This window comes from Hylobates moloch, unplaced genomic scaffold, assembly GCF_009828535.3.
Source record: "Hylobates moloch isolate HMO894 unplaced genomic scaffold, HMol_V3 SCAFFOLD_1, whole genome shotgun sequence".
Lineage (NCBI taxonomy): Eukaryota > Metazoa > Chordata > Mammalia > Primates > Hylobatidae > Hylobates > Hylobates moloch.
In genome coordinates, this window is record NW_026652276.1 from 105,585,774 (window position 1) to 105,598,530 (window position 12,757).

The window sequence follows — 12,757 nt, forward strand, 5'->3', positions numbered from 1 at the left end:
GTTGCCCAGGCTGGAGTGCAGTGGTGCAATCTTGGCTCACTGCAACCTCTGCCTCCTGGGTTCAAGCAGTTCTCCCATCCCAGCCTCCCAAGTAGCTAGGATTACAGGCATGTGCCACCATGCCTGCCTAATTTTTGTATTTTTTATAGAGAGGGGGTTTTTACCGTGTTGGCCAGGGTGATTTTGAACTCCTGACCTCAAGTGATCTGCCCGCCTCGGCCTCCCAAAGTGCTAGGATGACAGGCGTGAGCCACCAGGCTGGCCTTGCTTAGACATTTTAAATTTGCTTATACATTTTCTTAGAGTTGGTCACTTGATGATTTCAAGTTTTCTGCTCTTATAATTAACACAGCTGGGTGACACAGCAAGACTGTCTCAAAAAAAAAAAAAAAGAAAAAACAAAATGCCAGAAAAAGAAAAGAAAAAGAAAAGCCAAGCAGTAAAAACCTCCATTGCCAAGTTTAGTGTCCCATATCCCATAGAAATCAAAAACAAGATCTATTTGAACACTCTGCTGTAACCTAAAAATCATGAAAAACGAAAACTGGTAGCTTATTTTCGTGTCATACCAAAATTGGGAAAAAACAGGTATTTTTCCCAAAGATCTGATGATTTTATGAGAGATCTTATGAGACCTTCTTAATTTGAAAAATGTATGAATGTTTTCCTACATTTACACATTCCTCATATTGATATACTGGGTCAACGTGAATGTGTAATGTTATGACTCTTAATTAAAAATCTGAGTAATTTTAATTGGTGAAATTGTCTTAAAATGATGCATGAGATAGCTGATTTAGAGATTTTTGTATTTTCTACCAGGTTAAGCCTTATTTAAAAGCTTTGTTTAGCTGGGCGCAGTGGCTCATGCCTGTAATCCCAGCACTTTGGGAAGCCTAGGCAGGTGGATCGCTTGAGCTCAGGAGTTCGAGAACAGCCTGGGCAACATGACGAAACCCTGTCTCTACAAAAAATACAAAAATTACCTGGGCGTGATGGTGCGTGCCTATAATCCCAGCTACTGGGAAGCTGAGGTGGATAGATCGCTTGAGCCCGGGAGGCGGAGGTTGTAGTGAGCCGAGATCACGCCACTGCACTCCAGCCTGGGTGACAGAGCGAGACCCTATCTCAAAAAAAAAAAAGAAAAAAAAAATTAAAAACTTTGTTTATCGTGGGTGAAGAGTTTGGGATAATTTGTGGGAATGTATTTTTCTTTGCTTTTTCATCTTATGGCCATTAGAGGGCACTGGAGAAAACACTAATGAAGATTTCAGACATCTGTGTACATTATTTTTTGAAATGATTTTGGGCTTTATGAGCTTTAAGCAGCTGGTTTATGATATTTCAGCTTTCTTATAAAAATCTCTCATAAAATCATCAGATCTTTGGGAAAAATACCTGTTTTTTCCCAATTTTAGTATGACATGAAAATAAGCTACCAGTTTTCGTTTTTCATGATTGTTAGATTACAGCAGAGTGTTCAAATAGATCTGTTTTTGATTTCTATGGGATATGGGATACTAAACTTGGCAATGGAGGTTTTTACTGCTTGGCTTTTCTTTTTTTGGCATTTTGTTTTTTCTTTTTTTTTTTTTTTTTTGAGACAGTCTTGCTGTGTCACCCAGGCTGGAGTGCAGTGGCACAATATCATCTCACGGCAGCCCCCGTCTCCCGGGTTCATGCAATTCTGCCTCAGCCACCCGAGTAGCTGGGATTATAGGCACTCGCCACCACGCCCAACTAATTTTTGTATTTTTAGTGGAGACAGCTGACCTCAGGTGATCCATCTGCCTCAGCCTCCCAAAGTGCTGGGATTACAGGTGTGAGCCAATGAGCCTGGCTTTTTCTGGCATTTTTTTTGGGGCTGGCTCACACATATTCCCTGAGTGCTTTCCGCATGATCATCCATGACACACCACATGAAACTGCCTTAGTTGTTACTGTTGAGGGAAGTAGTATGTGCCAGTGCTTAGGAGCTGGGCCGAAGCACTGTCATTGTAAGACTGGTTTTTGAGTAATATTCACAAACTTTCATGGAGTCATACGTCTCAGCTTGTGTATCTGGACAAATTATTTTACCCCTCTGTGCTTCCATTTTCTCATTTGTAATGTGGGAGATAACAGTATCTGCCTTATAAAGTTCTTATATAGATTAAAAAAGTTAATAAAGCCACATTGTATTTTCTTGTATAGTAGTTAATATATTTTTTATATAATAATATTATATTCTAATTCTAATTATATTAGAATTAATCATATAATAATTATATAATTTTATTAGAATTAATTATACAACAATTATATAATTATATTAGAATTAATTATATAACAATTACATAATTATATTAGAATTAATTATGTAACAATTACATAATTATATTAGAATATAATATTAACTAATTCTAATATAATTATATATTATTAGGATAATATATATAATTAGAATTAGAATATAACTATTCCATTACAATTAGAATTAGAATATATTAACTATAATAGTTAATAATTAGACTATAATATTAACTTATGTAAGAATATGTCTTTAAATAGGATAGATTTGGTCCTACCAAAACACCACTGTGGTATTCTACCTCCCTCCCTCTGTAGTAATATCTAAGACTTCTTCTGCGACTGAAGATAATTTGAAGTATGAGAGTGGTTTCTAAGAACTAGAGCACTAAAGTTTGAAACACTGGAATGTTAGGGAGACAGATGGAGATGTGGGGGGAATGGGGTGTTAAGGGGTGGCATGTTTGGGGAACCCTAAACAGTTTGGCATGCCTAGAGTTGAGTAGGGGTGGGAATGTTTGGAGCTGTGACATAGAGAAGGAAGACAGGGTAGGATCCTAGAGGCTTCTCAAGTCCTGCAGTGGAGGGCTGAGCTTTCTCCTGAAGGCAGTGGGAGGCAATGTGATTTGATTGAATAGGAGAATGGGTTAGGGGGTGTGGGGAGAGAGGAGAGTTCCAGTGTAGGTTTAAAATATTAGGAGGCCGGGTGCAGTGGCTTATGCCTGTAATCCCAGCGCTTTGGGAGGCTGAGGCTGGTGGATCACCTGAGGTCTGGAGTTCAAGATCAGCCTGGCAAACATGGCAAAACCTCATTTCTACTTAAAATACAAAAGTTAGCTGGATGTGGTGGCACACGCCTGTAATCCCAGCTACTCAGGAGGCTGAGGCAGGAGAATTGCTTGAACCTGAGAGATGGAGGTTTCAGTGAGCTGAGATTGCGCCTCTGTACTCCAGCCTAGGCAACAGCCTGAGAATACCCTGTCTCAAAAAATAAAGGAAAAAAGGAGAAATCAAAATACATACTAGATTATCTCACTCAATCCTCACAGTGACTTTGAGATGATCAAACTATTATCATCTGCAATTTACCATTTCAGAGATAGCAACTGAGTCTTAGTTTAAGCAATTTGTCCATGGTCAGATGGCTGGTAAGTTGACAGGCTCAAGCCTGGACTCCATCTGTCGGTGTCGCTCCTCTTGGCTGCTTCCCCAGGGAGGAGTGGTTCTCAGAAGAGAAGCTGTAGTGTTTAGAGAACCATGAGTCAGGAGGAGCCTGATAATTTTTATATTGTTTATTTTTTCTTTCTCTTATGTTGTGATTTGTAAATGTAAAGCCTGTTGCTACTTTTTTTTTTTTTCCTGCAGTAAATAAATGTTGCTAAATACTCCCCACAGCAATGTTCTGGCTAAGCAGACAAACACTAGCATCAGCATCATTAATTTTGGAAATAAATGGCAAATGCTTGACAGTTACTCACTGGAGAAACATTTCAATTTGCTAGCTATTTAAACTGCAGAAGGATCTCAGTATGTCCAGTTCTGATTATAAAGTTCTATTGGTATTGCAGTGGAATAACAGGAAGCTAGTTTCAGAATTATTTTTAAGGCTTTGGAGTGTTTACTTCACCTAGAAACAAGAGGTGATAGCCTTTCAACCCCAGTATGCTGCCCTTAAACCATCTTGACTCACCATGGTCTCTGTAGCTAGGAGCACTTAACAATGAGTCCCTACGTTATCTTGTTAAGGTAGGTTATCCAAAATAGAACTCCTGTGTCAGAGTAAAGCTGTTGACAAGCTTAGGCACACTGCTTTTCCACAAGTTCAAAAGGCATTTTTAGAACTCAGTATATACAAAAGCTTTGGGTAATGGTGAAAATTGGTCATTTTAAAACCGAACCATGAACAATGAGTGATATCTTGGAGATTCATTTGTTAAAGAAATAGGAATCTAAATGTTGGGTTAAATTGCAGCAAAAGTTATTAAATATTAATAATTAATTTTTTTACTGTGACTACTTTTCAGTGATATAATTTTTATTAGTTTAGATTAATATTAAAACTCTATTTCTGTGTAATTAAACATAAATAAGAGTTTTTTTTTTTTTTTTTGAGATGAAGTCTTGCTTTGTTGCCCAGGTGTGATCTCGGCTCACTGCAACCTCTACCTGCTAGGTTCAAGTGATTCTTCTGCCTCAGCCTCCTGAGTAGCTGGGACCACAAGCACACGCCACCATGCCTGGCTGATTTTTGTATTTTCAGAAGAGATGGGTTTCATCATGTTGGCCAGGCTGTTCTGGAACTCCCGACCTCAAGTGATCTGCCCACCTCAGCCTCCCAAAGTGCTGGGATTACAGCCGTGAGCCACCACGTCCAACCTGAGTTTTTAATATTGAAAGTTACCAGGTTTAGAATTAGTTACTGAAAGAAGTGTGGTCTAAATTTCTGGGTCTGGAAATAGCTGTCTGATAGTTTTGAGGCATTTCTTCATTTATTCAGCCAACATTTACTGAAGGCCCATCCTGTGCTGGCATGGCTCCAGGCCTAGCCAGGTTCACTGTCTAGAAAAATGACCTTTAGAGAATTTGGGTATTCTATAGCCAATCTTTTCTTTGAGACAGAGTCTGTTGCCCAGGCTGGAGTGCAGTGGCACCAACTCTGCTCACTGCAACCTCTGCCTCCTAGGTTCAAGTGATTCTCGTGCCTCAGCCTTCCCAGTAGCTGAAATTACAGGTCTTTGCCACCATGCCTGGCTAATTTTTGTATTTTTAGTAGAGATGGGGTTTCACCATGTTGGCCAGACTGGTCTCAAACTCCTGACCTCAGGTGATCCACCCACCTTCACCTCCTAAAGTGCTAGGATTACAGACATGAGCCACCACACCCGGCCTAGCCAACCTTTTCTGTAGGAATTGATAAGAAAAGGAATCACCTGATGGTAAAAAGGGATCAAACAATCAGAAAGACTCTTTCCCAGGAGAAATGTATGTTTTGGTAAGAAAAAGCTTGTTTGTTGTAAAACTCCTGTTTGTCAGTTTCCAACTATATAGCATTTTACCTTGAAGTCTTCAGCAAATCAGTTTTTGGCCTTGTTTTTATCCTAGGCAAAATTGGATGGTACTGTGGTTTCTGGGATGATGGTATCAAAATGAATTAAGTGGTATTTTATGATTTTTTAAAAATTTTTTTATTTTTAGAGACATGGTCTTGCTTTGTAACCCAGGCTAGAGTGCAGTGGTGTGATCATAGCTCACCACAGCCTTGAACTCCTGGACTCAAGTGATTCTGCCACCTCAGTCTCCCAAGTAGCTCGGATGACAGGCACGTGCCACCACACCTGGCTAATTAAAAAAATTTTTTTTTTGTAGAGCTAGGATCTCACTATGTTGCCCAGGCTGGTTTCCAACTCCTCAGCTCAACCAGTCTTCCTGCTTGGCCTCCCAAAGTCCTGGATTTACAGGCATGAGCCACTGCACCCAACCAGTATTATATGATATTTAAAACAAAAACAAACAAAAAACATTAGTACCATTGCTTTATTCCTGTTATTCTGTAAGATTCATGTAGTCCTGTCAGTTTATAAAGAACATTTTGTGTATTCATTGCCATTTTCATAAGTGCTTAGTAAGTTAGCTCATAATTGCCTTTACTGTTTGCATGTCAGGCCACTGCAGCTTGGTGAGATCATGAGTTTTCTTTCAAGGCAAGTGTGATGGGTATGGGAGATGGGAGGAGTGGAGGCAGAGATTGGAGACAGGGAGACCATTGAGTTTGGCTTTTGCCATCGTCCCTGAGGAGAAAGCAAGGCCATGGACAAGAACGGTAGCATTGTAGGTGGAGAGAACAGTTATGTTGGGAAATGAAACCCTAGAACTGTTTTACTGGGCAATGGGCTCACTGCTGGATGTATATAGAAGCCAATACTGTGGCACTGGCTTTTGAAAAAAGAAAGGCTTTATTGGGAGTCGACTGGCAAGGAGATAGGAAGAAACACTCAAATCTGTCTCCCTGAGCTGGAGGCTGGGGCGGGTTTTATAGGCAGAGGGATTACCATGAGGCAATATAATTAGTGAAGTGTGATCTGATTGGATCTTGCAACGAAGTGATGCCAGGAGGTGTGATTTGATTGAAGCATGCTGTGGGGTGATGCCAAGACATGATCTGATTGGCGCATGCCCTGAGGTGATGCCGAGGCTTGCTTCTTAATTCTCTCTTTTTAGTGATCTGAGCCCTTTGGTTCTACTTGCGGTTGACTTTTTAGTTCTGATTGACTCTGGTATCACGCATTGGGCACACTGGGTTCATCTGTGCTTGAGTTACCTGACCTACAACCTGGGGGTTCGTGGCAACTGAAATACAACTTACTAGTTTATACACATAATTGAACCAGATTGGGCTAGTTATGTGGTTACAGAACTTGGCCACTCATCTTTAAGTGGGATGGTACAGGAGAGGAAGAAATCAAGGTTGGCCGATTCTGGGATCTTATTTATTTCTGTTTAGGCCATGTAACAGCTATAAATGAATAAATACACAAAAATATATGGATCTTACATGGTTGTTATATTGTTACATTCTGGGCAGAGAGTAAACAATGTCTGCACCTAGCAGATTAGAGTTAGAATTTGAATGGTTCATTAAACTCCCTTGTGGAGTGTTATAAACCATTACATTTCTTTTCAGAAACGAAATTACTACTGCATATGGAGGATAGGACTGAGCTGCCTTAGAGGGAAGGAATGATGAATTTTGTTTGTCCTGAGTGCTCAAGACCTTTAATCATAGCCCTTATGATTGACTCTGGGGTTGCAGCACTCACATTTTATAATAGATACTTTCTCTAGTGAAGGGACAGGGACAGTATTCCATGGCCGTCCTTTGGAGTCTGTTCATTTTGTAGGGGCCAGAAGTCTCTGTTTAAAACACCAGGTGTCTGTGGAGCTTTGGGCATAGTGGTCAGAGGCCAGTGTCATGGGCCTGGGTCCAGTTTTGGATTTATCTGGCCTTTGGGTTAAGCAAATAAGCTGGTGATGTTTTGTGGTGACAGAGGCTTTTGAGGGCAAATACTGCCATGTCTTATCAATTTTTTACATGATTTGTAGAGGAATTATAGAGACTTGCTATAGAATTGCTTCAGAGAATTTAAATGCTTTCAAGGTTGAGATTTGTTCATTTTGCTTCACCACAAGACTTCTTCAAGCTCACACCTTTGCTTTTAGATTAAAAAAAAAAACAAAGCAAACTACTGGGGTAGCTGAGGCGGGAGGATCGCTTGAGCCCAGGAGTTTGAGACCAGCCTGGGCAACATAGCGAGACCTCATCTCAGAAAACAAAAGCCAAAGGATTCCTTCTATTTTAAACTATCTTAACAAAATAATAACTGGAGCCTTTTTATTTGTATAAAAGGCCTAGCATTAAGCTAATTACATTTATTATAAGAACAAATGATTGATGTTTGTTTATGAATTTTTTCAGCTCCATGCAGTAATGTGTAATTAAGAACCCTATTACTGGAAGCAAAAATGTTCATTTGCCTTGCATTTTGATTATATTTAGTAATTTGGAATGCTGACTTTTAGGACAGATAGGACTTAATGCGGCTTTTTTTTTTTCTCATTTGGTACATTTGACTCTCTAAAGTACTTTTTTCACTGATCTCCTATTTCAGAGCATGTCCCTGAAGTAACAGAGAATGTAGAGATATTGACTCCAAATTTCACTTACTTTCTGTGAGTGTTAATTTTTTTTTTTTTTTTTTGGGGGGGCAGAGTCTCTGTCGCCCAGGCTGGAGTGCAGTGGCGCAATCTTGGCTCACTGTAACCTCCACCTCCCAGGTTCAAGTGATTTCTCCTGCCTCAGCCTCCCGAGTAGCTGGGATTATAGGTGCCCGCCACCATGCCTGGCTAATTTTTGTATTTTTAGTACAGACAGGGTTCCACCATGTTGGCCAGGCTGGTCTCGAATTCCTGACCTCAGGTGATCCACCTGCCTCGGCCTCCCATAGTGCTCGGATTACAGGCGTGAGCCAACGTGCCCAGCCACGTGTTAAAATTTTTAATCTGTTTTATATATGGGGGACATTGAATGTTCTCAAAAGTACACAGTGATATAGTGAATTCTTATTACCTATTGCCTGGCCTCATCAACCAGCAACTTATGAGCCATCCTCCCCTAGGTACCCTTTGTATACCCCTTTCTGTTTTAGTTTGAAGCAAATCTCAGACCTTACCTGTGAGATATTCTCATGTTAAAGTAGAAATGGTGTTACGGTGAGTCCATTCACTTATTCACCTGGGGGCTGGATGGCTGGACATTTAAAATAGACAGGGACCAAGGGTGGTCTGGGGCTTGGTGGTAGGGCCACTGCCAAGATGAGTTACTGTGAATTTCTGCAGCTGTCAGTAAGATTTGATGAGTATCTCCCCTAAAGTGTAACACAGATCTTGTGTGTTGTCTCTGAAATTATTACTCAGCACTCCGCCATTCCCAAAAAGATAGGGAGATATCCTTAAAAATATACACAAATAAACTTTTAAAAAGAGAAGAAGAAATCAGTGGAAAGAGGGAATGAGGGTCATCTTGTCATATCAAGCCAATTACAATGAATAGAAGACCAGCATGCTGCAAGGTTTTGTAACAGTAATCAAAGGTGTGCTGGTGAAATTTCCTGGTGGCCAAAGTCAATAGGAAACACAATTATTTTTATATCATCCTTCGGATTTCTTAAGTGTTTCTTTTTCTGTCACTGAAGAAAAATATCCTGCATAGGATCTTCTAGAAGTAGACATTGGCCAGGAGTTTCAGACCAGCCTGGCCAACATGGCAAAACCCTGTCTCTAGTAAAAATACAAAAAAATTAGCTGGGCATGGTGGTGCACGCCTGTAGTCCCAGCTACTTGGGAGGCTGAGGCATGAGAATTGCTTGAACCTGGGAGGTGGTGTTTGCAGTGAGCCAAGATCGTGCCACTGCACTCTGGCCTGGGCGACAAAGCGAGACTGTTTCAAAAAATAAAGGAGAAGGAACCATTGGGATGGCTGTTGGTGGTAGTGGGGTAACTTGGTCTCTGAGCTGATGGCTCTCAGGGTGGCTTAGAGTACTTTTTTCATTTGTTTTTGGGGTTTAGAGATGTAATACCAGCAGCAGCTATAATTTATTGAACGCCTATTGTACATCAGGGGTTGTGCCGTGATTTTATTTCATTTAACCTTCAACATATTTCTTCTCTATTGCTATTATTATTTTTCCCCCTTTTCAGGTGAGGAAATTGAAATTCAGAGAAAATAAACAACTTGCTAAAGTTAGGCAGCTATCTGTACTCAGATTGCTGAAAATGTTTGACACTTAGATAAGTGAATTGTAGATTTATGGTTTTTGGATGTGTATGTTTGAGTATATAGTTACTTAACAAAAGAGCATCCTGGCATGTCTTTAGATTGTTGTCTCATTGGGATTGTGTTCACTTTGGAGAGGATGGGTTTTGTGGGCCATGGTTCATAACAGCCCTTTTTAAAAAATTTTTTTAAAAATTATTTATAATTATTTATTTTTTGAGATGGAGTCTTTCTCTGTTGCCCAGGCTAGAGTATGGTGGTGTGATCTTGGCTCACTGCAACTTTCACCTTCCGGGTTCAAGTGATTCTCCTGCCTCAGCCTCCTGAGTAGCTGGGGTTACAGGTGTGAGCCACCATCCCCGGCTAATTTTTGTGTTTTTAGTAGAGATGAGGTTTCGCCATGTTGGCCGGGCTGGTCTTGATCTCCTGACCTCAGGTGATCCACCTGCCCTGGTCTCCTAAAATGCTGGGATTACAGGCGTGAGCCACCGTGCCCGGCCTCATAATGGACCTTTTTATTGATGCTAGTTGTTCATGATTGTGCTGTTATTTACATTGCACATTGCCAATTCTGGATTTCATTCTTTTTTATTTTAATGCAGAGAGAAATGGAACAGCAGGAAGAGAAGTCTGGTTTGTTCAGGAACATGGGGAGGAATGAAGATGGTGAAAGAAGAGCTATGATAACTCCTGCTCTCCGAGAAGCCCTTACTAAACAAGGTGAAAATCTTTAAGAATTGTTGTTATATGACTATAGTCTTAGGCATTCTCATTTCATACCTAGAATGAAGTCTCTCTCTAATTAGCTCAGCAGCTGTTCATAGTGGCAGATATAACAGTGTAAAGATTTACCTTCTTATTTCTGCGGATCGCTTCTGTTGGCTGCCTGCACCAATGAGTTACCTTTTTTCTTGGTTTATTGGGATATTACTGTCAGTGTGGGTCAAGTTCACAGATCAAAAGTGCTGTCATTGGGAAAGCTATTAAAAATGCATAGAAAAGTTTATATGATACGATAATGGGTTAATTAGAAGTGTTTATGTAGGAGTGTCATATCTGGATTTTTGTGGTCTTACCTTATTAAGGAGGTTATAGTTGCATGAATGAGTAATAATATTAGTTTCCTGTGGAAGAAAGAGTAGTAAAATGGGAATCAGTAGACCGACCTCCTTTCCTCCTTCCCCCTCCCCACTTCCCCTCTATATTTATGAGAGACCTTTTATGTGACAGTTCTGGCAATGCAGAGAAACACAGGAAACTATATCTGCTTCAAGGAACCATCGGTCTGGTACACTAGAGAAATATATATATATTTGTATTTTAACGTCTATGTCTATGTTTTAATTAGGGTGGATTATATTAATGTGATTTCATTATAGATTTAAATTTATCTTGCTATTTTCTATTTCATCTGCTTTTTTATTTCCCTTTTCCTGTTTTTCTGTGTTCTTTCAAATTAATTCATTTTTTAAAAATGACTCATATTTTGTTTGCTTACTAGCAATAACATTTTTGCTAATAGTTGCTGAAGGTTTTACACGATACCTCTTCTTTTTTTTTTTTTTTTTTTGAGACAGAGTCTCTCTCACCCAGCCTGGAGTGCAGTGGCATAATCTTGGCTTACTACAACCTCTGCCTCCTGAGTTCAAGTGATTCTCCTGCCTCAGCCTCCTGAGCAGCTGGGACTAGAGACATATGCTACCATGCTCAGCTAATTTTTTCGCCATGTTGGCCATGCTGGTCTTGAACTCCTAGCCTCAAGTGATCTGCCGCCTCAGCCGCCCAAAGTGCTGGGATTACAGGTGTGAGCCACTGCACCTGGCCTACACCATACTACTTCATCATTTCATAGTATATCTTTGAGTGATGTTATCTTACTTAATGTGTAGAAGAACCTTACAATACTATACTTCCATTATTTCTTTCTTAATCCGTATGTAATTTTTATCACACATTTTACTTTTACTTTTGTTTTTTGGTTGAGTGGGGTCTTACTCTTTTGCCTAGGCTGGAGTGCAGTGGTATGATCATGGCTCACTGTGGCCTTGAACTCCTGGGCTCAAGGAATCCTCCTGCCTCAGCCCCCTGAATAGCTGAGACTACAGGTGTAAGCCACCACACTGAGTGTTTTACGTATGCTCTAAAGCCTACACTTTATTATTATTTTTTTCCTCAACAAAAATATCTATTTTTATATCTAACTCAATCAAAACATCTATTTAATTATGTACTAAAGATTTATATACTTAGAATCTTAGAATCTCACATATTTACTTAGGTAGTTACCATTTTCAGTACTCATGTAGTTACCATGTTCTGTTCATGTAGATCTGTGTTCCGTCTGATATCCTTTTCCATCTGCCTGTATGACTACTTGTTTTTGTTTTTTTTTTTCTAATTTAAACTTACCTGTGGTGACTCCAAGGACTTTTTGAACATCTCTCATAGTGCAGGTTTGTTGGTGATGAATTCTTTCAGCTTTCGTATATCTGAAAATGGTTTTACTTTGCCTTCATTTTCTATCACTGTGTCTTCAAGTTCAGTAATTTTTTGCTGGATATAGAATTGTAGGTTGACAGCTGTTATTTCTTTCAGTACTTTACAGATGGTACTGCGCTGTCCTCTTGCTCACATTGCTTCTGATTAGAGTTCAGCAATCAGTCACCCTTTTGTTTGTTCCTTTAAATAGGATCCTCCTTCTCCCAACCGCCTGCTACTTGGAAGATTTTTTCTTAATCTTTTTGATTAAGAGAAATCAAAAATCTCTGATTTTGAGCAATTTAATTATAATGTGCCTCAGTTTAGTTTTCTTCATGTTTCTTTTATTTGGGTTTTGTTGAGTGTCTTGGTTTTGTGGATTTATGGTCTTCATAAAATTCGGACAAATTTTGGCCAATATTTCTTCAAATATTCTCCCCCTCCACACCCACTTGCTTCCTAGAAGACTACAGTTACATGTGTAATAGTCTGCTTGAATTTGACCCACAACTCACTCATGTTCTATTCATTTAAAAAAAGTTCTTTCTTCTGTCTCACTTTTCATTTTGGATAGTTTCTATTGCTACGTTTTCAAGTTTAGTAATCTTCTGTGATGTCTCATCTTCCATTAATCCTATGTAATGTATTTTTCAACTTAGA

The 12,757-nt window shown here is 39.6% G+C and overlaps 1 protein-coding gene across 2 annotated transcripts in view; it reads left to right on the top strand.

Moving 5' to 3' along the window:
• The window catches only part of LOC116811966 (S-adenosyl-L-methionine-dependent tRNA 4-demethylwyosine synthase TYW1), a 269,724-nt gene that overhangs the window by 49,307 nt on the left and 207,660 nt on the right, over positions 1-12,757 (top strand). For both annotated transcript variants that reach the window (XM_032757493.2, XM_032757500.2), the window contains exon 8: positions 10,222-10,339. In XM_032757493.2, the coding sequence (XP_032613384.1) occupies positions 10,222-10,339 (118 nt within the window). The remainder of the gene's footprint in view (positions 1-10,221; positions 10,340-12,757) is intronic.